Raw genomic sequence first — 26287 nt, 5'->3', positions numbered from 1 at the left:
TGAACATACAAGTGAAAAAGTCATGTTATCTAAGGTTGATTATCCAAGAGCATTCTAACCAATTAGACTCATTTAATACATGAAGAGATTTCTACTCTAATGATTATCCTCATAAGACATTCTTAAATATATTTGACTAAACTCATATGTCAAGCCAAACTCTGAACATCCTATCAAAGGATATTATGAATCCTTTATTTACTATTAGATTTTATTTAACGAATTTCACGGTGTCATATTTTACCTTTGAAAGCAATATTTCATAATTTAAGACATGATTAAAAATTTACTCAAACAATATGCATAAATTTAGCAAATAACAAAACTTCCTTTATCATATGTATTTTATAATTTATGAAATGTTGACTCACGCAATACAAGAAGTCGAATACTAATAAATTAAAACTTTCATCATTGTGCAAGACCACACACTTAACAAACAATTTTATTAGGGATATAACAATGAACATAACAAAATGCATATGAAAATCTAACATGTGCTTGAGTAAATAAACTCTATCAAATGAAGGAAATGATTAAAGAAAACATCATTGACAATTTCTCAAACATCATTAATAATTTCTCTTTCAAAGGCTGCATCTGTACTTCATCTCAAATAGAGCAGAACATAAAAGGAAATCCAGTGTACCTAAAAAAAATGATAAGAACAAAAGAAAATGATATCATTTAAATATAAATAAAGTAAAAATTAGCAATAGTATTTATAGAATATATTATGAAGAACCAAAACATATTCTTAGTTCTGGTCCACCTCCATCCTATTAATATTTAATATTTTTTAAAATTAAAGTTTCTTTAATCTTGTTTTTCAATTCCTTTATATTTGATTTATTATTCATTTGTATATTATTTGAAAACAATTTTTTTTTATTAATTTAAGAAATTTATTAAACATACAAAATATTATTCTTTATTTGATATTCATCTTGAAAGGTATACTTATCATAGATTTATATTATATCATTTGCATACTATACTAATTTGAATTAGCAAAGGTTTTTTTCATTATAAAAAGGTGTATTATTTAGTTAAATTAGATGAAAATAAAGGAAGTTAATTATTATGAATGTAAAAGGATAGAATATTTACAATTTTTTTAATCTATTAAAAATAAATCTTATAATTTTTTTTAATGAGGGTGATTTGACTGTATTTTGTAAGAATGATAGTTAATCTCTTATATGAAATATATTTAAAATTAAATTTTAAATTAATTTAATAATTTGTTATTAAAAATTGATATAATCTTCATACTTTTTTATTTTTATAGAATATTTCTATCAATAATTTTAAAAAAAATAGTATAAGAAGAAATAAAAAGTATGGGAGAGAAAAATAAAAAGTATGAGAAAAAACTAACCTTCTCACAAAAGAGTACTACATCTTCCGCAGTTCTTCCATACTACAATCAATGATATGTAGTTCTTGAAGGTTTTGAATATTCATGAGTGTCATAAGAGAGGAAATATGTTTCATCCTATCATTCCCGTCTTCAATCCATCTCAGCCTAGGCAAGTTCTTCAATTTCAAGGTTTCTAACTTTGAGAGGATCTCAACATTTCCATCAATTTCTTGAAGAATAATCACATGCTCTAGGAGTTAACAATCTTGCGCATCTATCTTTTTTAAATTCTGGAAGTTGTGTATCAAATGAGCTGGGACAAGATTAAGTAGACATGGACATTCCTACACCCTTAAGATCCGTAGATTGAAGAAAGATTCAACTTGGGCACATTATAGAGTATCAACTTCTCTGGCTTAGGGAATGAAACCTATAACATGATACATGACATCATCAATTGGAAAGTTATAATAAATATAAATATATTTCTTAAATATAATTCATCAGCTTAGGATTATTCACATGTTTACTTTAATTATATTTATTAAAAAAATGAAAGGATAAGGGATTCTCATGTGGATGCCACAAATTATTTTTACGCATATAAACAATTTCTTATTTTAAATCATATACATTCTTTTATTTTTCTCTCATTAATAAATTCTTGTGAATGCCTTTTTTAAATTTCCTTTTTCTTTTAAAAGATTTTGATGATTTCACTCTTAAATTTATTTTTTATTTATTCCTATTAACTTGACTTTTTTTTCTTATTTAAAGTAAAATTATACTTATAATTTTTCGTTATTTAAATACTCATTCCTATTAATATTTAATGTGTTTAAAATTAAAATTTCTTTTAACCTTATTAGTTTTTCAACTCCTTCATGTTTTATATATTATTATTTTTATTATTATTATTTAAAGTGAAATGTTCAAATAATTTTAACATGGTGGAGTTTGGAAAGTGCTTGTGGGCCTACCCTAGTTTTTCTTTTGACTTATATCGATATAAAGTGGTGCAAAAATAATAATAATAATAATAATAATAATAATAATAATAATAATAATAATAAAACCAATGAAATTGGCTAATAAGCTTTAACATACCTTATGACTGAAAAATGAGTCTTCCGACCTTGCATTTGTACTCAAAGATGTGGAAGATGTTGTTTCTAACTCGGAACTGAAGTTGATGAGCTGTGGTAGACTCTGGAGTTTCAAGGATCGCAATTTTGGGAATAGTTGCAAGTTGGTCCCAACATGTCCATCTTCTTCTATTTTTGACTCCCTTTCATATGCGATTATTTGTTGCATGGCATTGCAATCTTTTATTGTCATTTCTTCAAGTTGGGAAAGGCCTCTAGCCGTGGAAAGCAGAACGAGAAATTTCAATTTAGGACATGAATCCACGTTTAGAGTTTTTAAGTTACCAAAAGACCCTATTGGAATTGGGCCATGCCATACTTCTTCCAAATTGTCCAGAGCGTCAAGAACCAATGACTCCAATAGAGGAAAGGCACCATGTTGCAACAACTGTTGATTCTTTGAATCCATGATGTATTGAATCTCAGGACTACCAGCAACTTTGAGATGCTTTAGTTCAAGGAAACTCTCCCTATCTGATGGGTGAAGAACATATTTAGTACCACTTAATCCACTGAACTCTAGTTCTTCACTTCTCTCCAACAACTTGCTCATTCCATCCCCCAAATGTAAGCTTCTATTGACTCCCCAGAGCTCCAATGCTTTTTTGGTTCTGAACCTCCACCCCCGCCAATAACCCATAGATATCACATATCTTGTCAAGTTCTCAAATAGAATGTCTTTTGGTAGCAACTTGGCATCTCGTATAGATATATATAAAGTTGTCAAATGAGACAAATGATTTAGCTCGGATAAGCAAGCATTGCTTTCACCTTCAGTTGCCCATTGAGTAAAGCTAGATTTCATGTACAAACATTCTAATTGAGACAAACTTGATAAGATATTTCGTGGAATTACTTCAAGCTTCTCACAATCATTCAAATCCAACAGCCTTAGATTGGTCAATCGCGACATTTCATTAGGCAATTGTTGGATTGTAGAACCCATCAAGCTAAGAACTTCTAGTTTTGTTAGCTTTCCAATTAGAGCAATGTCTTCCAACTTGCACCCATCTAGACGCAATGTTTGGAGATTTGTAAGGGAATCAAGTGATGAAGGTAGCGTTGTAAAATGCGTTTTGGGTAAATCTAAAACTTTGAGTTTTTTCATCCCTTTGAAAAATGTGTTCGGGATATTCAAGGAAGGATTGCTGTTATGCAATTGGAAAAATTGAAGGTCCGAACATACCAACCCTTGAGGAAGCTCATGCACAGCTTTGCAATGCAAAGAGATGAAAGCGCACCTTTTGGATTCATCAGTCTCTGACCATTCTTCCAATCCAACATCTTCTCTGACTACAAATGGATGAGGATCCTTGGATGCAATTTCTCTGACAACATTGCAAACAACATCGTGCATCCTCACAAACCCATCTCTATCTTCATGACTGTCGAGTAACAAGCCTGAGGCTTTGAGGATTTCCACCAATGCAAGTAGTCTATTTCTTGCTTGCTCCAATGAGTCGATGTGGCCAAACAAATCCAGACCCACACCATATCGTAACAAGAGATACAATGGAATATCACCATAGCCCAGCATCCCACAAAGTAAGAACAATGACTTAACGTCATCGCCCTTCAAATGGGTGTAGCTCCACTCCAGACATGAGTAAACCTTCTTATCCACTGCTCTAATGTTTGTTGGTGCACAACTCCTAAGTTGTTCCAAGGCATTCTTCCATACAGCCACGGTCTCATCTTTTAATGCCTTGGCAATTGTTACAATTGCAATTGGTAGACCCTCACATTCTTCAACTACTTGAATGGCTATGGGTCGCAGTTCAAGATTCTCCTCCACGGAATCACCTGCTGTCTTCTTAAAAAGACTCCAAGCTTCTTCTGGTGGTAAATGTTCTACCTGAAAACATATTTGTGCACCCATGTTTTCGCATAATAGGTCTACATCTCTCGAAGCCAACACTATTTTGCATTGTGTTTCATCACCTTTACAAGGAATTCCTACTTTCTCCAAATCAACTTCCCTCCAAATATCATCTAAGATAATAAGGATCTTCCCTTTCTTCATCAGTTCCTGCTTCAGTTCATCCGCTTTTTCGGATTCATCCTCCTCCCAAAGTGACAAGTCCAACGCGTTCTCAATTTCTTGTTGAAGTTCCGCAATTCCTTCTTGACGTTTATCCGAGTCTCGAGTCCAGGATACATCCGTATAGGCTTGTCTGGTGAACAACCGTTGTTGCTTAGCTTGTTGAGCCACTTGTTTCAGCAGTGTTGTTTTGCCCACACCGGACTTGCCCCATACTCCAATCAAGTTGATATTGTCGTCTCTTAAGGCATCCATAATATCGTTCAGAGTGGAGGCTCTTGATTCAAGGAATGAAGCCTGTAGCAAAAACACAAGATAAGGCATCAATTGGAAAGTTGTGATGATAGGCATAAACATATTTCTTAAATATAATTCAATTCAATTCTGAAATAGTCTCTCGCATGTTCACTTCTAATACATTATAAAATTTTCATTAGTGAAAGAAAAAGTAATTATCATTATAAACATTTTCCCAAAAAATCAAATAACTATTATAACATTTTCCCATTTGAAATACAATTCAAATGGGTTTCTGAACAAACAGTAAATAAAGTATGAATAATGAAAAAAATTAATAAAAAAAATACAAAATCACAAAGCTTTCATGATTGATACAAAGAAAAAGTTTCTAAATTTTCTTTTTTAAAAGTATTACGTTTATTTTGATATTAACAAAAAAATAACACATAATTTTCTTTTAAGAAAAATAGTAAAAGAGAAAAACTATTCATATTAAAAAGGATGTATACGTGTATGTATAATTTCCATGTAAAAAATAATATTCAAGATTGTATTTTTATATTTAAAAAAATAAATTTTATTATTTTAAAAGAATAATAATTACTCTCCTTATAAGGAATAATGTATGACTTACTCTTTTTATTTTTTAAAATAAAAAATTACAAAAAAAATTCTTTTTGAAGGTTTTGTAAAATAGATGTTAACAACAAAACAACACATTTTTTTTTTCCAAAGAAAAAGAGTAAAAGAGAAAAAAAAAGTCCAAATTAAAAAAGAAAAATGTACATGTAGTATTTCCACATACTATATATATATATATATAGCTATTTATTAATTTTATAATATATTTTTCACGTCTCCATGCTCTCCTCTACTATTCTCTATATGTATTTTGCCATTGAATTTTTAATTTTTTTAAGAGGGAAAATATATTATGTTACTTCATTTTGAAGAATTGTTTTGTCTTTAACGGATTATATCCATCAATTGGAAAATTGGGATAGAACATTTTGGGGAACTCCGGTAAATCAAGCATATGAGATTATCAACTGGTACACTAATAGAAGAAAAAGGATCGAATAGGTTGGTTGTAATAAATGTTGCACACAAGCCAGATGCTAGACTCCCATTTCCAAATCCATATGAGATTATCAATGTTGGGGATGCTATTGGCTTTGAGCTTGATTGGCCAACAAGCCTTGTCATACTTGAAACTGAACATCCTCAGGTATGCCATTTTATGCCTATAGTAAATTTGATTGTAACTTGGTATTTTATTGTTTAGGAGTATATATATCTAACATTCCTTCATTTTTCATAGGTGTTGGATAAAGGAAAGAAGAAGATAGTGAAGACACCAATTATTCGAAAATCTAAGCCTCAAAATCATTCGGTCATTAAAAATTTTCAAAAATTTGTGGATGGTTGTCTTGGTAATGACAAGACATACCCAATACAGCTCCCCATTTCACTATTTGGTGTCGAATTTCAAACATATATATCTAGAGAGGATTGTGAATACATTATTTCATCTTTAGAGGTGTCATCAAACTGCATCTGCTTCTATTTATGGTGTGCACCTTTTATTTTCATTTGTTTTTATTTTTAAAATATGAGTTTCCCATGTTGAACGAGATTGGATATGACTAATGATAATTTTCTTTTGGTGTTTTGATACAATAATAGGCACATGCATGATCAACTACATATTGCCAAAAAGGAATCACAATTTATATTTGTTAATCCTTTTACAATATCACGAGCAGGCCTTAGTACTCCTCAAACAGAGAAAAGAGCACAAATGTTGTCAAAACGCTTAATGGAGTGCGAAGATGCTAAATATGTTTTCATACCCTACAACCCCGAGTAAGTGACAAATATTATACTTTAATTTGAGATTTTATGATTGATTTATATTTCTAATTAGATGCTACTTTTGTTTTTAATGTTTTAGCTTTCATTGGGTCTTGGTAGTGATTGAGCCAAGGAAAATGATAGTCCACTATCTTGACCCTATGCATCACAAACCATGTGAGGACTTAAAAGGATATTGTAAACATGTAAGTTCTTCCTATTATTTTCCATAGTATTATTTTGTTTTTTTAAAATACATTCATCTCAAACACATATTTTTTATTATTTATATATATGTTAAAACATATAACATTTACCTATTTTAAAAATGTACCCATTGAACTTATTTACATAGGGCTATTCGAATATCTATAAAGAAAACATCCAAGAGGGAGCCATCTTGGCAACTAGTGCAGGTGACATCCAAAAAATTTTCTTTACACATTAGCTTATGCATTTGCACCATTTATATATATGAGTACTAATGTTATTTTATAATTGATCGATTAGTGTCCAAGACAAGAAGGAGGATTCGAATGTGGCTACTTTGTTATGAGATTCATAAAAGAGATCATTTTTTATCCTACAATTATTGCTTCAAAGGTATTACAAATTTAATGAATTGTACATAGTTTTAGGCTTCCAAATGTTAGGCATTTTAATGTTATTTTCTTACTTGATTTCAGTTTGGTGATAAAAAAACATATTCTCAAGTAGAATTCGATGAAATTAGAGGAGAATGGGCTACTTTTGTGCTACAACTAATCATGAATCATGTTGATGCAGCATGATCACCATGCATGGTGAGTCCTTTAGCTACTACATGAATTTTTCCATAGGTTCTTTGAATAATGTTTCTATTTGAAAAAAAAAAAAATAGTTCTTAGATTTGTTCATTTATGATAACATCGATCCATGTTTATTTTCTTCAATAAAAATCTATAAAACTCATTAAACTATGAAATGCAGGTATACACTTTTGGGATGGTGGAATGGAGAATAAAAAGAAAGAAGAAGGCAACAAGATTTTGGGTTTTTAAATGCAACTCTTGTGTCATACGTTGTAGGACATAAATGTTACTTTAATTAGTATTGAGAAATTTAGATTTTTAGATGGAACTTTTATGTCATTTTATAGTTAGCCGGTTTTATGCTTATGAAATAGAGGTATACATGAATCTTGGGATCTTTAACATTTCTAAATCATGTTTTGGTATGTATTCACTCTTCTTTTTTTAGTTTTGATGGGTTTGATATGTTGGATGTACTATCTTTTTGGGAACATTTGATATACAAATATTATTAGATGATAAATGTATTATGAGTTATTCCAGAAACATTACAGAAAAATGAGTTAAATATAATATGATTGTTATATTTATGGACAAAATATAAACAAGTTAATCTTACTTATTAATTCATAAGCATTACAAAAATCTATAACTAAAAACAATCATATCTTCCACAATAATTTACAATGATGTGACACCATTACTCAAAGGTGATGCATTTAATATGACATCATAACTCAAAGATGATGCATTTAATGCGACACCCTATCATCACTAGAAATATATGGTGTCACTTCCGAATGGGTCACCATTTATCTACTTTGGTGTCACTTCCAAATACGTCACCAATTGGTACCCTCTATGGTGTCAGTGGAGAAGGTGACGCTCTGTTGTAGTGACACCCTATGTTTATGGTGACTCGTTATAAATGTCACCATATATCTTTTTCCTTGTAGTGATAGAGAATTTATTGGGCCCTCATAATACCCTTATGTTCTTTTATTATTATTTTCCGTTAAAACTAACAGAAAAGAGGGATGACTAAAACAAGGTCACGCAAACAGGCCAACCACAGTTCTAGCAAAGCAGTAGAAAATGGAAATAGGGTATATAGTTTTGGGAAGAGGTGGCATCTAGACAACTACTTGCTTTTTGTTTCATACACACATTTCATATATTAAAATTACCCAATATTTCCGGGTGAAAATCTCTAGACTTGATTTATAACAAAAAAAATTTCAAAATTATTTTGACATAACTAGGATTAAATATTTGAATTTTTTTATTATTTTCTTTTCTTTTTCAATAGAAAAGGATTAAAATTTATTTTATTTAACATAAAAAGACTTATTATTAAAACTAATATTTATGATCTCTTATTTGATGACAATTTTTTTATTTTATAAAAATTAAAATACCATTTAAGAAAAAAAAATTATTTTGTAAAATTAAAGTACCATATAAATAAACAAATTATTAATAATTGATTAACTTATTGATATTATTTATAAAACCTTTATATACCAAATGCATATAAGAAAATTGAATTAAACATAGTAGAGCATGATAAATTTAAATAAAAAATAAAATCATTTCATTCTAAAAAATTCTTATTACCGTGAGCCGGTAGGAGATGTACTTAAAATAAAACAAAATTTAAATTTTAGAGCACATTAAAAAAAAATAAAACATATATTTTTTTTAGTTTTTTCATTTGTTAAATAAAAAGTACTTTTCATTCTAAACAATTTCCCAGAAAATCAAACAACTATTATAAAATTAATATCTTTCAAGAAATATAATTTAAATGGGGTTTCATACAAAAAATTAAATAAAGTATAAATAATTAAAAATTAATCAAGACATACAAAATAAAATATAAAATTACAAAACTTACATAATTGATACAAAGAAAAAGTTCATAACTTTGTTTTTAGAAAAATATTATATTTTTTTTTTGTTAACAACAAAATAACACATAATATTTATATAAAAAAAAAACAAGAGTAAAAGGAGAAATGAGGTTCAAATTAAAAAGGACGTATATATATAATTTATATGCAATAAATAATATCTAGGATTGTATTTTTATATTTTTTAAATGTTAAAATAAAGATAATAAAGGTAATTTGGTTGTTATTTTAAAAGAATGGTAGTTTAATATTTTAAGAATGTCGTGTATAATGGAAAAAAGAAAAAGAGAGAGACAACTAACCTTTTCATTGAAGAGCACTTCATCATTAGTAGAAGTATTGACACCTCTCATGTCTTCCATCCCACAATCAATGATACGTAACTCTTTAAGATTGTGAAAATTCTTGAACATTGAAGAAGACAAAACACATTTCTTGTTAAAATTCTTATCCTCATTGCATATAATGTCTTAATTGAGGTAGTTTCTCAACCTTTAGGATTTTTAACTTTGGGAGGATCCCAAAATCTATCTCCTCCAAATTAGGAGAAAATGAAACCTACATAAGAAACACGATATAATACATGACATCATCAATTGTAAAATTATAATAAATATAAAAATATTGGGTCAATATTGGAAAATATATTATTTTACCTCATTTTGAAGAATTGTTCTATCTTTATTGAATTATATCCATCAATCGGAGAATTATGATAGAATATTTTGGGAAACTCCAGTAAATCAAGGATTAAAAATTGCCTTAACATAGAGAATTTATTGTGCCAGCATAATACCCTTATATTTTTTATTATTTTTTTTTGTTAAAAATAACAGAAAAGAGGGACGACCAGAACAAGGTTAGGGTGAGAGGCCAAGTGCAGTGCCAACAAAGCAGTAGAATGGGGTTTCATACAAAAAATTAAATAAAGTATAAATAATTAAAAATTAATCAAGACATACAAAATAAAATATAAAATTACAAAACTTACATCATTGATACAAAGAAAAAGTTCATAACTTTGTTTTTAGAAAAATATTACATTTATTTTGATGTTAACAACAAAATAACACATAATATTTAAAAAAACAAGAGTAAAAGGAGAAATGAGGTTCAAATTAAAAATGACGTATATATATAATTTATATGCAATAAATAATATCTAGGATTGTATTTTTATATTTTTTAAATGTTAAAATAAAGATAATAAAGGTAATTTGGTTGTTATTTTTAAAGAATGGTAGTTTAATATTTTAAGAATGTCGTGTATAATGGAAAAAAGAAAAAGAGAGAGACAACTAACCTTTTCATTGAAGAGCACTTCATCATTAGTAGAAGTATTGACACCTCTCATGTCTTCCATCCCACAATCAATGATATGTAACGTTTTGAGATTGTGAAAATTCTTGAACATTGAAGAAAAAACACGTCTCTTGCTGAAATTCTTATCCTCATTGCATATAATATGTCTTAATTGAGGTAGTTTCTCAACCTTTAGGATTTTTAACTTAGGGAGGATCCCAAAATCTATCTCCTTCAATTTTGGAAGACTTTTTAGAACTATCTCCTCCAAATTAGGAGAATGTGAAACCTACATAAGAAACACAATATAATACATGACATCATCAATTGTAAAATTGTAATGAATATAAAAATATTGGGTCAATATTGAAAAATATATTATTTTACCTCATTTTGAAGAATTGTTCTATCTTTATTGAATTATATCCATCAATTGGAGAATTATGATAGGATATTTTGGGGAACCTCCAGTAAATCAAGGATTAAAAATCGCCTTAACATAGAGAATTTATTGTGCCAGCATAATACCCTTATATTTTTTATTATTTTTTTTTGTTAAAAATAACAGAAAAGAGGGACGACCAGAACAAGGTTAGGGTGAGAGGCCAAGTGCAGTGCCAGCAAAGCAGTAGAAAATGGAAATAGGGTATTTACTATTTAGTTTTGGGAAGAGGTGACATCTAAGACAACTGCTTCCTTTCTGTTTCATCTAGCATATGCACATTACATATATTAAAACTACTCAATATTTTCGGGTGAAAATCTCTCGACTTGATTTATAACAAAAAAAAAAATTCAAAATTATTTTTACGTAACTAGCTTTAAAATATTTAAAAAAAATTTATTATTTTCTTTTATTTTTAAATATAAAAAGATTAAAATTTAGTTTATTTAACATAAAATGACGGGTGATTAAAACTAATATTTCTAATCTCTTATTTGATGACAATTTTTTTATTTTACAAAAATTAAAATACTATTTAAGCAAAAAATTTATTTTGTAAAATGAAAATAACATATAAATAAATAAATTATCAATAATTACTTAACTTATTAATATTATTGACAAAACCTTTATCTAATAAATGCATATAAGAAGATTGAATTAAACATACCAGAGCATGATAAATTTAAATAAAAAAATATCAAATCATTTTATTTTGAAAATTTTTATTATTGTAAGAAGGTAGGAGATGTACTTAAAATAAAACAAAATTTAAATTTTAGAACACAATAAAAAAAAAACATTTTTTTTGGTTTTTTCATTTGTTAGATATAAAGTAATTTTTATTCTAAACAATTTCCCAAAAAATCAAACAACTTGAGAAGACTTTCTAGAGCCAACTCTTCCAAATTAGGAGAGAATGAAATCTATATGAGAAACACAAAATACAATACATGGCATCATCAATTGTAAAAGTGTAATAAACATAAAAATATTGGGTTAATATAATTCATTAACTCTCAAATCATATACAAACTTTAATAATTTTCTTTTAAAATTTATTTTTCCTATTAAAAATTTCAATAATTTCACTTTTAAATTCATTGCTATATTTATTTCTATTAACACTTAACCTTTTTTTATTTAAATTAGAATGAAATTTACAATGTTTCCTTTTTGTTATGTTTTATATATTAATATTTAATGTTTTTAAAATTAAAATTTCCCTTTTTAACTTTATTCTTGTTTTCAACTCCTTTATATTTTATTTTTTATTCACTAGTTCTTTTTTTTTTTTTTGAAACTAAATAATAAAATTATTAACTTTGATGGTTATTTTAAGTCAAGATTAATTAGTCTTCTTATATGAAATAAAATATGTTTTAATTAGTTTTCTTGTATCAAATAAAATATGTTTTGCTCTTTTCTATTTTCTTCTAACATCTTAACCCAAATTTCCCAAAAGTTATTAATTTTAACTATTCTAAAATTTAAATAAAATATTATTATTTGAATTAAATTTTCACTAATTCTCCTTTCTAATTCATTGCAATATTTCTTTCAATTAGTACCTAATTTTTATCCTTTCTACATTAAAATAATAACTACCATTTTTCCTTATTTCCATATTATTTCTATTAACATTTATCCTTTTTAAATTAAATTTTCACTTTAAAATTTTATTTTTTTCAACTCATTTGTAATTTACTTATTATTCACAATTTTTATTATTTTAAATTAAATTTTAAATTAATTTAATAAAATTTTTATTCAAGGTTAATGTATTCTTCTCGTACTTTAAAAAAAAAATTATTTTTATAATATATCTCCCTAAATATTTCAAGTAGTATAAGAAAAAACAAAAAAAATATGGGAAAAAACTAACCTTAAAGCATTCATGTAGTGCCTTTAACTTTAGAATGTTTAACTTTGAGAGATTCCCAATATCTATCTCTGTCAACTTGGGAAGGCTTTTTAAAACCAACTCCTCCAAATTAGGAGGGAATGAAACCTACATGAGAAACACAATATATAATACATGATATCATCCATTGTAAAAATGTGATAAACACAAAAATAATAGGTCAATATAATCCATTCACTCTCAAATCATAAGCAAATTTTAATAATTTCCTTTTCAAATTTATTTTTTCTATTAAAATTTTCAATAATTTCACTTTTAAATTTATTGTTATATTTATTTCTAATAACAATTTAACTTTTTTTTATTTAAATTAGAATGAAATGTACTACGTTTCCTTTTTATTATGTTTTTTTATATTAATACTTAATGTTTTTAAAATTAAAATTTTTTTTTTTTAACTTTATTCTTGTTTTCAACTCCTTTATATTTTATTTTAGATCCACTAGTTATGTTTTTATTTTTTGAAACTAAATAATAAAATTATTAACTTTGATGATTATTTTAAAGTCAAGATTAATTAATTTCCTTATATGAAATAAAATATGTTTTAATTAGTCTCCTTGTATCAAATAAAATATGTTTTACTCTTTTTGATTTTCAAAAGTAAAAAGTTAGTCATAAATTTGAAAATATTTTAATCATCTAACATCTTACCCCAATTTTCCCAAATCTTATTAATTTTAACTATTCTAAAATTTAAATAAAATATTATTATCTGAATTAAATTTTCACTAATTCTCTTTTCTAATTCATTGCAATATTTCTTTCAATTAGTACCTAATTTTTATCCTTTCTAAATTAAAATAATAACTACCATTTTTCCTTATTTCCATATTGTTTCTATTAACATTTATCCTTTTTAAATTAATTTTTCATTTTTCGTTTTATTTTTTTCAACTCATTTGTAATTTACTTTTTATTCACAATTTTTATTAATTTAAAATTAAATTTTAAATTAATTTAATAAAATTATTATTAAAGATCAATTTACTATTTTTCATATTTTTTAAAAAAATTATTTTTATCGTATATCTCCCTAAATATTTCAAGTAGTATAAGGAAAAATAAAAAGAAATTGGAAAAAACTAACCTTTTCATCCAAGAGCATCTCACAATTAGTGATACTTAACTTTTTGAGGTGATGAAAATCCTTGAACTTGGAAAAAGATGATTCAAGCGAAAGTTGTTGATGCCATATCATCTTTAACTTGCGAAGACCATTGAGTGTTAACTCTTCCAAATTAGGGAATGAAACCTACAGAGATACAATGTAATACATAACATCATCAATTATAAAGTTACGATAAATATAAAAATATTCCTTAAACATAATTCATTAACTCTCAAGTATTCACATGTTCACTTCTACTATTATATTTAAAAAAATATATAATTTTATAAGAAACTTCGATAAATAAAATTAAAACGAATCGTGTTTCATAGATGGTGATTAAAAGTTTTGCTTGGCAAACAATCATTCATTTTGTTTCATCTATCATAATATATAATTTTATTATTTTTATTTTTAAAAGTAAATGATAAAATTATTACTAATGATTAATGTAAATATAAAGTTAATAATATTATCAACTCTCACCATTATTTTAAAATGAAGATTAATTAGTTTCCTTATATAAAATAAAATATATTCTATGGTTTTTTATTTTTCAAAAGTAAAAAATTAGTCATAAAATTTAAAATATTTTAATCATCTAACATCTTACCCCAATTTTTCCAAATATAATTCATTTTAAATATTCTAATATTTAAATAAAATATTATTATTTGAATAAAATTTTCACTAATTCTCCTTTCCAATTCATTGCAACTTTTATTCCAATTACACCTAATTTTCCTTTTCTAAATTAAAATAATACTAACCATTTTTTTTTCTTATTCTTATATTATTTATATTAACATTTATTATTAAAATTAAAATTTCACTTAAAATTTTTTTTTCGGCTCCTTTATAATTCACTTACTATTCACCATTTTTTATTAAAATTAATTTAATGATAAACTAAAATTGATTTAATTTAATTATAATTTTATGATAAAAATATAGAGAATTAGTTGTTGAAGAAACCAAATAAAATAAATTTCTCCCTTTTTTCATTTCATTATAATAAATAATTATAAAGAAAAAAAATTAAAAAATGAAGATCCATTTTTTAATTTTATTTTCATTATTTTCCCTCCAAAATATTATTTTCAATTTCCTTCTAAAGCTTTTAAAACATATAACTACCAATTTTTTTCCTAAAAGCCTCACCTTAATTTAGGCCCTCACAGGAGAGATACACATAATTTATATCCAACAAATAAATGAGGAAGCAAACATGTAAATTGTGGAGAGATGACTCAAACCTATGACCTCCTACCAAACTAAGTTTTGATACCTGGTTGAACTACTAATTAGATGTTTTTTGAATAAAAAAAAAAAAAAAAAAAACCTTTTTAACATACTAAAATTACCCTTAATGAAAATATCTTAAGGATGAAATTTACAATTTAATTAAAAAAATTCAAATTTATGTTTTCAAGAATAAAAAAATAAAAAAATCTTAAATTTTGAAAAAAAAAATTGTAAAATTAATTCAAAACAGAGAAATCATCAAAGAACTAAGTAATTTTATCCTTGCATAGGAGAAAAAAATTATTTAAAAAAGAAATTTAAAATATCATTAAAAAATATTATAACCTAAAAACAGAAAAAAAAAAAAAAAAAAAAAAAGTTGGGTAATAGGGTTGGTCAAAGGCCTAGCCTTTCCCTCATCTTCCTTCTTATCTAGATCTTCAATTATAATATACCTACAAAACACTTACCCTTTATTTTAAGTCTAAAAGAGCTTTAGATTTTCTCTATATATATTTTTCACTTATAATCTTATTTTCAATGACAATCTTCATTTTTATATAAACAAAAATAAAACTTTAACAAATTTTTTCTTGCTCATTTTTCCAATCAAGATAATCAACCAAAAATATGTCCCAACAATGTATTAAAAAATTATAATGAGTATTCAAAGTTTATAACATTCTCTTCAATGGAGGTTGTCTCTTGTTATCATAAATGTTAGACCTCCTTTTTCTTCAAGAACTTATGGAAGTTTTCAAAATATGAAATTTCATTCTTAAAAAAATAGAAGATATTTTTATTAAGAGTAATTCTAACATTTAAAAAAATGGGAGAGTTTTATATATATATATATAATTAATTTAGAGAGAATCTTAATTTGATAAGTTGTAAAATAAAGAGTTCATGCTCTTCTAGACATAATTTGCCCTTTTGTTAGAAATATCATTTATTATTTTTATATTATTTGAAATTAAATTTTAATGTAATTTAAGAAATTTATTATTAAATCTTAATACTAAATATATAAAATATTATTCTTTTTTAGCATTCATCTTAAAAGTTATATTTATTATAAACTTATGATATATCACTTAAAAACCATACTAATTTGATCATACATATCTATATCATTCAAAAACCACACTAATTTAATCATAACATTAATTCAATCATATATATTATTATGTATTATTTATAATTTTATCATTCTTTAAAGTCATATCCTAAATTTTCATATTTGAATTTTTTTTACCAATATTTTCATTAATATGAATATTTTCATCAATATTTCAAGTTTTTTTTTCTTTATACAAAAGGTGTACTATTTAGTTCCATTACATAAAAAAAAAAAAGGTTAATTATTAAGAGAAAGAGATAGAAATAAAAAAACAAAGTGGAGATTCATTTTTGTCTTCATTTTGCATTTAAAAATAATTAAATCCAATTTTTGCTTTATTAATTTTTTCTTATCAAGCCTTTTCAATTTATTTATAAAAATTATAAAATACTAATAATTAGTAATATTTTAAGGTTTTTATTTTACTAAATTCTCTTCTCATCTTTATGTTATCTCCATTTAACAAAATTTTTTATAAAAAGTATTTTCAGAAAATCGGAATCAAAATATTTGAAAAGATGTGATTACTTTTTTATTTATTAAATTTAAAAATATTAAAATCTTTTTTATTTAATGTAAAAAGACTTTTATTAAAACTTATATTTATGATGTTTTATTTGATAGTAATTTTTTATTTTATAAAAAGTAAAATACATTTATATAAATATATAAATTATCAATAATTAATTGGCCTATATATATATATATATATATATATATATATATATATATATATATATACTCATTAATTAAATAAAAAAGCATTTTCTTTCTAAACAATTTCCCTAAAAATCAAGCAACTAGTATATCACAAATACCTTTTAAGAAATATAATTTAACTAAGGTTTTAGAAATAAATAAATAAAATACAAAAAATTCAAAATAAATATAAAATTACAAAATGTATACCATGAGTAAAATGTTCTCCGATTTTCTTTTTAAAATTAGAGAAATTACATTATTTTTATTCTAATACTAAAATAACACATAAATTAAAGAAAAGTAAAGGCGAAAAGACGTCTAAATAAAAAAAAATAGGTACATGCCTATAAAACAATATTCACAATTGTTTTATTTTTATTTTTTAAAGTTTTATGAAAGAAGGGTAATTATTTTCCTTACATGAAGTAGATTATGTTCTACTATTTTTATTTTTCAACCATAAAAATTAATAATAATTTTTCAAATATTTTAACCATCATACACGTTATCCCAGTTTTTTGAAATATTATTTATTTTAAATATTCTTAAATTTAGATAAAATATTAAGAGTCTATATTATAGATATTCTCATACTAAATTACTTGTATTTATATCTAATCATTTATTACTCTATATTAAGTCATACACACTTCTGAATTATTTCTTATAAATAAATTCTACTAAATACTTTATAAAATTTATTTTTTCAATTAAAAATTCCTCTAATTTTCCTTTGCAATTCCTTACAATATTTATTCCAACTAGCCCCAATTTTTTCCTTTTAAATTAAATAATACTTACCATGTTTCCTTATTTTATATTATTTCTAGTCATATTTATTGCTTTTAAAATTCACATTTTGGTATTATGTTTATTCTTTTTTCAACTCCTTTATAATTTAATTATTATTCACCATATTTTATTATCTAAAATTAAATTTTAAATTAATTTGATAAATCTATTATTAAAGATTAATATAATGTTCTCATAATTTTTTATTATTTTAATGGAATATCTTTTTCAATATTTCCCAACATAGTATAAGGAAAAATAAAAAAATATGGGAGAAAACTAACCTTTCCATCGAAGAGCACTACATCTTCCGTAGGAGTATTGATATGTTCCTCATCTTCAACTTTGTTCCCACAATTTGTGATGGATAGCAATTTAAGGTTGTGAAAAGTCGTGGAAGAAGAGAAAAGACACCTCACGCTATCATTCTTGTCCTCATCCTCATTGTATACAACACGCCTCAACTTAGGTAGTGCCGTTAACCGTAAGGATTCTAACATTGGGAGAATCCTAATACTTCCATCAAGTCCTTGAAGATCAAACACATGTTTTAGGACTTCACAATTATTCACCTCTAATTCTTTCAAATTGTCCAATCTCTGTATCAAATGAGATGGAATAGGATTGAATAGGACTGAACAATTCTGAACTTCTAAGATTTTCAAATTGTTGAAGGACCCAAGTGGAAGTTGGTGATGCCATATCTCCCTCAATTTGGGAAGATCACGAAGTATCAAATCCTCCAAATTAGGGAATGAAACCTGAAATATAATACATGACATCATCAATTAGAAAGTTGTGATTAACATGAATATGTTCTTTTCTTTAAATATGATTCATCATCTTCCAAATATTCACATATTCACTTTAGTTATGTTTTATGTTTTAAAAATCTAAAACAATCAAGGAGGACTAAAAAGAATCATGTGAAAATCTTGGAAAATATTAGGAGTCTATATTATAGATATTCTCATACTAAATTACTTTTATTTATATCTAATAATTTATTACTCTATATTAAATCATATACACTTCTGAGTTATTTCTTATAAATAAATTCTACTAAATACTTTATAAAATTTATTTTTTCAATTAAAAATTCCTCTAATTTTCCTTTGCAATTCCTTGCAATATTTTTTCCAACTAGCCCCAATTTTTCCTTTTAAATTAAATAATACTTACCATGTTTCCTTATTTTATATTATTTCTAGTCATATTTATTGCTTTTAAAATTCACATTTTGGTATTATGTTTATTTTTTTTTTCAACTCCTTTATAATTTAATTATTATTCACCATATTTTATTATCCAAAATTAAATTTTAAATTAATTTGATAAATCTATTATTAAAGATTAATATAATGTTCTCATAATTTTTTATTATTTCAATGGAATATCTTTTTCAATATTCCCCAACATAGTATAAGGAAAAATAAAAAAATATGGGAGAAAACTAACCTTTCCATCGAAGAGCACTACATCTTCCGTAGGAGTATTGATATGTCCTTCATCTTCAACTTTGTTCCCACAATTTGTGATGGATAGGAATTTAAGGTTGTGAAAAGCCGTGGAAGAAGAGAAACGACACCTCACGCTATCATTCTTGTCATCATCCTCATTGCATACAACACGCCTCAACTTAGGTAGTGCCTCTAACCGTAAGGATTCTAACCTTGGGAGAATCCTAATATTTCCATCAAGTCCTTGAAGATCAAACACATGTTTTAGGACTTCACAGTTATACACCTCTAATTCTTTCAAATTGTCAAAACTCTGTATCAAATGAGATGGAATAAGATTGAATAGGCCTGGACAATTCTGAACTCTTAAGATTTTCAAATTGTTGAAGGACCCAAGTGGAAGTTGGTGATGCCATATCTCCCTCAATTTGGGAAGATCATCAAGTATCAACTTCTCCAAATTAGGGAATGAAACCTGAAATATAATACATGACATCATCAATTAGAAAGTTGTGATTAACATGAATATGTTCCTTTCTTTAAATATGATTCATCATCTTCCAAATATTCACATATTCACTTTAGTTATGTTTTATGTTTTAAAAATCTAAAACAATCAAGGAGGACTAAAAAAAATCATGTGAAAATCTTGGAAAATTTCACAAAAAATTGACAAGTTATCAATGGAGAATATATTGGCTCCACTTCCCACATAATATTAGCTATTTAATGGCAGATTTTTTGTTATCTTTTTGTTAAAAGAACATAGGGATGACTACAATGGTGGCGAAGGTGCAACCATGGATTACATAGATTCTCATACCACAAATTATTTTTATTCATAGCCATCATTTATTATTTTAAATCATATGAACTCTTTAATTTTTTTTCCTATTAATAAATTCTAATGTTTTCATTTTTTTAAATTTGACATTTTCTTTTAAAAGATTGTATTTCACTCTTAAATTTATTCCGGTATATTTTCCTATTAACCTCGACTTTTCCTTATTAAATTTTTTTCCTTAGTTTTATATTCATTCCTATTAGTATTTAATTAATGTTTTTTAAAATTAAAATTCGTTTAACCTTATTCATTTTTCTACTCCTTTATATTTTTTATTATTCATTATTTTTATATTATTTGAAATTAAAGTTTCAAATCATTTAATAAATTTATTATTAAAGACTAATACTAAGTATACAAAATATTATTCTTTTTTTAGTATTCATCTTGAAAATTATACTTATGTTATATCACTGACAAATCATATTAATTTAATCATACATATCTATATTATTCTCAAATTACACTAATTCAATTATAATATCAATGCAATCATATGACATTTACATATTATTTAAATTTTTATAATTTTCTAAGTTTTATTCATGTTTAGCAATATTTCCATATTAAGATTTTCATCAATATTTGATAAAATGGAATCACCAAAGCTTTTTGGTTAGATAGAAATAAAGAAAGTTAATTATTAATGGATCTTATTACGTTATATTAATAATTGAAAATAAAAATAGTAAAGTATAAAAACTAATTACCATTGTTTTAAAATAACAACTGAAGATTCATATTTAACACTTTTATAAAAATTAATTTTAGGGTTAATTTATTGATTTATATGAGGTTTTAGTTAAATACACTTAACCTTTATTGGTTTAAAATTTTATCAAATATCTTCATTTCCCTTCTTATTTGTCATTTTTAGTCACCTTTCCTCTAACCTAAAATAAGGGAAATATTTAACAAATTTCAAACAAATGGGGATTAGGTGTATTTAGCCAATAATTTAGGAGAGATAAGTGAAATTAACCCTTAATTTTATAAAATTTAAAAATAAAAAATAAAAAATAAAACAATTATTTTTTTCTCCTTTTCTTTCCTTTTTTTTTTTTAAAAATTTATATGTTATTTTATTGTTACCATCAAAATTAAATTTGAGAACTTTTTATTGATTTTTTTCTTTGTATTTATGATTTATGCTCTTTAATTTTATATTTATTTTGAATCTTTTAATTTTATGCATTTTATTTAATATTTTTTTAAAACCTTAGATAAATCATATTTCTTAAAAGGTATTTATTTTATAATGGTTGTTTGATTTTTGGGGAAATTATTTAGAAATTATTATTATTATTATTATTATCATTATCATCATCATCATCATTCACTTTATTATTTATAATATTAATATTAAAATATTGATATAAATATTTTTTGTTTTCAATAATAATAATAAAAATATAATACAATAATTATATTATTAAAGGTGATAATTAATATTAATACAATTATTGATAACATTTTACTAATAATAATAATAAATAAATAAATGAAATATGTTATTAAAAATAAATAATAATAGTAATAATAAAAATAACAAAAACGAGGAAAGGAAAAAATAAAGAAAAAGGCAAACTAATGGTATTTTTGCCTTTTTACTCTTTATGGAATTTTTAGCAATTTACAATTATTTTCATCTTCTTTCTCAATTATATCACTTTCTACATCTTAAAGCATAATTATCCTAAATCAATTTTTTAGAAGGAAAGTGAAGACAAAAATGAATCACCATTTTTGTCTTCATTTTCCTATCTTTCCTTATTAATCCTTTTCAATTTATTTATAAAACTTATAAAACATTACTAATATTTAAAAAAAAAATTTATTCAAACTAGACTTTTTCCATATATTGAGTGAATCCTCAAATAAAATAATTTATTAAATTCTCTTCTCATCCTTATGTTATCTCCTTTTAACAAACTTATAAGGTGCAATTAGAAAGTGCATGTGTACTTTACCTAGTTTTTCTTTTGATTTATTTATTAAAAAAAAGGTGATATGAAAAAATAAAAAATAAAAAAAACTACAGAAATTAGCCCTTAATTAAACTTAAACATACCTGATAACTGAAAAATGACATGTGGATATCAGGATTGCCTTGGGAACATGTTTCTTGCGATGTTGTTTCCAAATTAGAGCCAAAGTAGTCGAAATTCATGAGCTCTGGTAGATCCCTAAGTTCCAAAAGTCGTAATTTAGGAAGCAGTTGCAAGTCGGTCCCAACATGATCAACTTCTTTTATTTCGAACTCGCCTTCACATCCGATTAATTGTTGCATGGCATTGCAATCATTTATTGTCATTTCTTCTAGTTGGGAAAGGCCTCTAGCTGTGGAAAGTAAGAAGAGAAATTTCAATCCATGACATTTCTCCACATCTAAAATTTTCAAGTTATCCAACGACCTTAGGGGAATTGGGCCACGACATACTTCTTCCAAATTACTCAACTTTAGTTCTTCAGTTTTCTTCAACAACTTTCCAATTCCATCCCTCGAAAGTAAGCTTGTATCAACCTGTTCCAGCTTTAATGTTTTTGATGTTTCATAATCTTCATTCCACCGATCAAAATTGCCTGCAAATATTGCATATCTTGTCAAGTTCTCAAAGAACATGTCTTCTTTTGGTAGCAACTCGACAGCTGGCACTTCTATCTGTATAGTTGTCAAATGACGCAAATGATTCAGCTCCGATAAACAAGCATTGCTTTCTCCATCACTAACTGCTTCAGCTGCCCATTGAGTAAAGCTCTGTTTCATGCACAAACATTCTAATCGAGACAGGCTTGATAAGATATTTCGTGGAATTACTTCAAGCTGCCAACAACGATTCAAATCCAACAGCCTTAGATTCGTCAACTGCCCCATTTCACTAGGCAATCGTCGGATATCGGAACCCACCATGCTAAGAACTTGTAGTTTCTTTAGCTCTCCAATTAGAGCTATGTCTCCCAACTTGCACCAGTCTAGACGTAATGTTCGAAGATTTGGAAGGGAATGAAGCGTTGAAGGTAGTGTTGTGAAATGCATTTCAGACAAGTCTAAAACTTTGAGTAGGTTCATCCCTTCAAAAAATGTGTTTGGGATTTTCAAGGAAGGACTGTTGTTCTGCAACAGAAAAAATTGAAGTTTCGGACATACCAACCTGTGAGGAAGCTCATGCACATCATTGCAACTTAAAGAGATGTATTTGGATTCATCAGTCTCTGGCCATTCTTCCAATGGAATATTTCTAACTACAAATCGATGAGGATCCTTGGATGCAATATTTCTGGCAACATCACGAACAACATCATGCATCCTGACAGACTTGTTATCAGCATCCAAGAAAAGCAAACTTGAGGGTCCAAAAAGATTGTATCTAGGAACTTCACCGTCAAGTAACAAGCTTGAGGCTTTGAGGGTTCTCACCAATGTAACTAGTTTATTTCTTGCTTGCTCCAATGACTTGATGTGGTCAAACAAATCCAAACCCATAGCATACCTTAACAAGCGATCCATTGAAATATCACCATAGCTCAACCAACCACAAAGTAAGAACAATGACTTGACTTCATCACCTTTCAAATGGTTGTAACTCCACTCCAGACATGTGTATACCTTTTCCTCCACTCCTCTGATGTTTGCTGGCGCAGAACTCCTCAGTTCGCCCAAGGCATTCTTCCATATATCCACGCTTTCATCTTTTAATGCCTTCGCAATTGTTACAATTGCAATTGGTAGACCCTGACATTCGTTAACTACCTCCCTTGCTGTGGGTCGCAGTTGGTCCCCCTCCACGGAATCACCTGCTGTCTTCTTAAATAAATGCCAAGCTTCTTCTTCTTGTAAATGTTGAATTGGAAAACATTCTTGTGCGCACATGTCTTTGCGTAATAGGTCTTCGTCTCTAGAAGCCAACACTATTTTGCAATCTTTGTGATCATCTTTAGAAGGAATTCCGACTTCCTCCAAATTAACTTCCTTCCAAATGTCATCTAAGATAATAAGGATCTTCTCGGTCTTCAGTCTCTCCATCAGTTTACCTGCTCTAGCGGGTTTAGCCACCTCCTTAAGTTCCAAGCCTAACATGTCCGCAATATTTTGTTGAATATCCGAAATTCCTTCTTGAATTTTTTCTGGTTCTCGAGTCCAAGATACCTGTATATAGACTTCTGTGGTGAACAGCTTCTCTTGCTTAGCTTGTTCAGCTAATTGTTTCATCAGTGTGGTTTTGCCCACGCCGCCCATCCCCCATACCCCAATCATCTTCATCTTATCATCTCTTAATGCATCCATAATTTTGTTCAAAGTTGAGGCTCTTGACTCAAAAGATTCATATTCTTTAAACGTTACATTCCGTGGAGGGACACGAAATGATACGCCATCGGGGAAATTGCGGTTTCCTTGGACTTCAACAATAACCTGCGCCTTCTTGTCCGCTTCCCTGCTTAGCAGGTACCGTGACTTGAGATTAGGACACCACCCATTGAAACAGCTCTTGTTTTCATCCTTCTTCAACGCCTCGGCCTCCCCTGTAATCTCATGAACCCGATTCAGCCACTCCTGAACAATAGGTCTGATTTTATCCCCTCTTCTCCTAGCTTCATCAACAGTTATCAGCACGTCATCCCTCTCTTTTCCCAGCTTCTCAACTTTGTTGTGGAGTTCATCAGTATAGTTCCGATAGCAAAACAGATAACTAAGCCGGCGTCCAATTGGAGCAACCAAGTACTCTGAAACTTTTGCAGCAACGGCAATAATGATCTCTGTCATTTCGTCTCAGTTGGATTTTTCTTTTTTTTTGTGTGTGTGGGGTTTTGTTGGGAAAACGGAAGGTAAATGATGAAAAAACAGAAACAAATGGAAGCAGGAACAAGGGGAAACTAAAATAAGAAAGTGGAAGAAATGGAAGGAGCAGAGTATTTGTTCCAAGCAGAGAGACGGTCACCAACAAAATGAAAAGCAGAATCAGTAGCGAATATGAGTGAAGGTAGAAAAAATGACAAAGAAGTAGGGAGTGAAGAGATGGAGAAAGCTCAAGGAATGCATGCAATTTGATTCAGTGTGACAAAACGAGAACAAAGGAAGTTGGTGTTTTGCAAGCAGATCTTGATGTGAGGCCGAATGTAAAGAGTAGATTACCAAGCTATGAAGACAGATGGTGGTTTTTATTTTATTTTATTTTATTTGGGAAATTTGGTTATGTTGGAAAACAGATGGGAACTGAGAAAATAAGAGGAAATTAAGAAGAGGGTGGAGCAAATGAAAATAAACAAGGAAATGAAAGGAGCAGAGTTTGGGTTCCAAACAAAGAGACGGTGAAGGAATCAGAGGTGGATGAGAGCAAGTTAGGAATGGATGATAAAATGGGAAAGAGGTAGTGAGTCGAAGAGATGGGGAAAGACAAAAGGATTAAGCAACAGCAACAATGACACCAAACAAAGAAGAGAGCGGTAATGCAATTAGGTATGGAAAGGAGCAGACTACTTTTTAACTTGGGGTGTTATTAATTTAATTTTCGTTCAAGATTTCACTCCACAAATCATAAATTAAGAATATGTCATTTTCTTTACAAAGATTTCATTAGTAATCATTTAAAAACCTTTTTACAACTTTAAATGAGATGGTTGCAATTTTTAACTTTCCATTAAAGAATATGTAAGCATTGTAGCTTTATGTTCTCAAATCTGCTTGCATGTAAAAAAATCAGAGTTCAAATTTTCCATATACGATTCTCCAACCCTAAATTTATAACCATATCTACACAGTGATGTAAATATTTGAGGAATAGTGGATTTTATAAATAAAAAAAAAACGTTTTTAATTGTTACATTTAAATAATAAATATTTTTAAGTATTACAAAATTAGAAACGTTTTTACAATTAACGCTTTTAAAGAGAATCAGGCTAATGAAATGTAAATTAAAGCAAAATGGAAATTGAATGAGATCGAGTGTGAAATGTGGACGGAGTAACAAGAGCCTGTCATGTCATGCTTGCATTTTC

At 26.9% G+C, this 26287-nt stretch overlaps 1 protein-coding gene across 3 annotated transcripts; it reads right to left on the bottom strand.

Annotated features, from left to right (window-relative positions):
* Window positions 1–389: 389 nt before the first annotated feature.
* Window positions 390–25070, bottom strand: LOC117930169. Of its 3 annotated transcripts, XR_004653859.1 has the most exons (9): window positions 22364–25070; window positions 19447–19923; window positions 18273–18749; window positions 14109–14273; window positions 12980–13105; window positions 10651–10938; window positions 2471–4846; window positions 1382–1793; window positions 390–649 (listed from the first exon to the last, which is right to left on the bottom strand). XR_004653859.1 is itself a non-coding variant. In XM_034850662.1 (8 exons), the coding sequence occupies exons 1-8, from the start codon at window positions 25052–25054 to the stop codon at window positions 1716–1718; spliced, it is 6678 nt and encodes a 2225-aa protein (XP_034706553.1). In that variant the 5' UTR covers window positions 25055–25070; the 3' UTR covers window positions 1358–1715. The 3 variants fall into 3 exon arrangements, 1 of the variants encoding a protein (XP_034706553.1); XR_004653860.1 differs by lacking the exon at window positions 14109–14273; XM_034850662.1 differs by lacking the exon at window positions 390–649 and having other exon boundaries at window positions 1358–1793.
* Window positions 25071–26287: the final 1217 nt, after the last annotated feature.

The sequence above is a fragment of the Vitis riparia genome, chromosome 14, assembly GCF_004353265.1.
Source record: "Vitis riparia cultivar Riparia Gloire de Montpellier isolate 1030 chromosome 14, EGFV_Vit.rip_1.0, whole genome shotgun sequence".
NCBI classification, from domain to species: Eukaryota; Viridiplantae; Streptophyta; class Magnoliopsida; order Vitales; family Vitaceae; genus Vitis; species Vitis riparia.
This window is presented reverse-complemented; position numbering and strand designations above follow the sequence as displayed.

Excerpts from the sequence above, each read along its gene's own strand:
- LOC117930169 (XM_034850662.1), bottom strand. The coding sequence starts at position 25,054 with ATGACAGAGATCATTATTGCCGTTGCTGCAAAAGTTTCAGAGTACTTG. Across the intron at positions 18,750-19,446 it reads TAGTGCTCTTCGATGGAAAG|GTTTCATTCCCTAATTTGGA; the intron begins GTTAGTTTTCTC and ends ATTATATTTCAG. Across the intron at positions 1,794-2,470 it reads ACTCATTTTTCAGTCATAAG|GTTTCATTCCCTAAGCCAGA; the intron begins GTATGTTAAAGC and ends ATCATGTTATAG.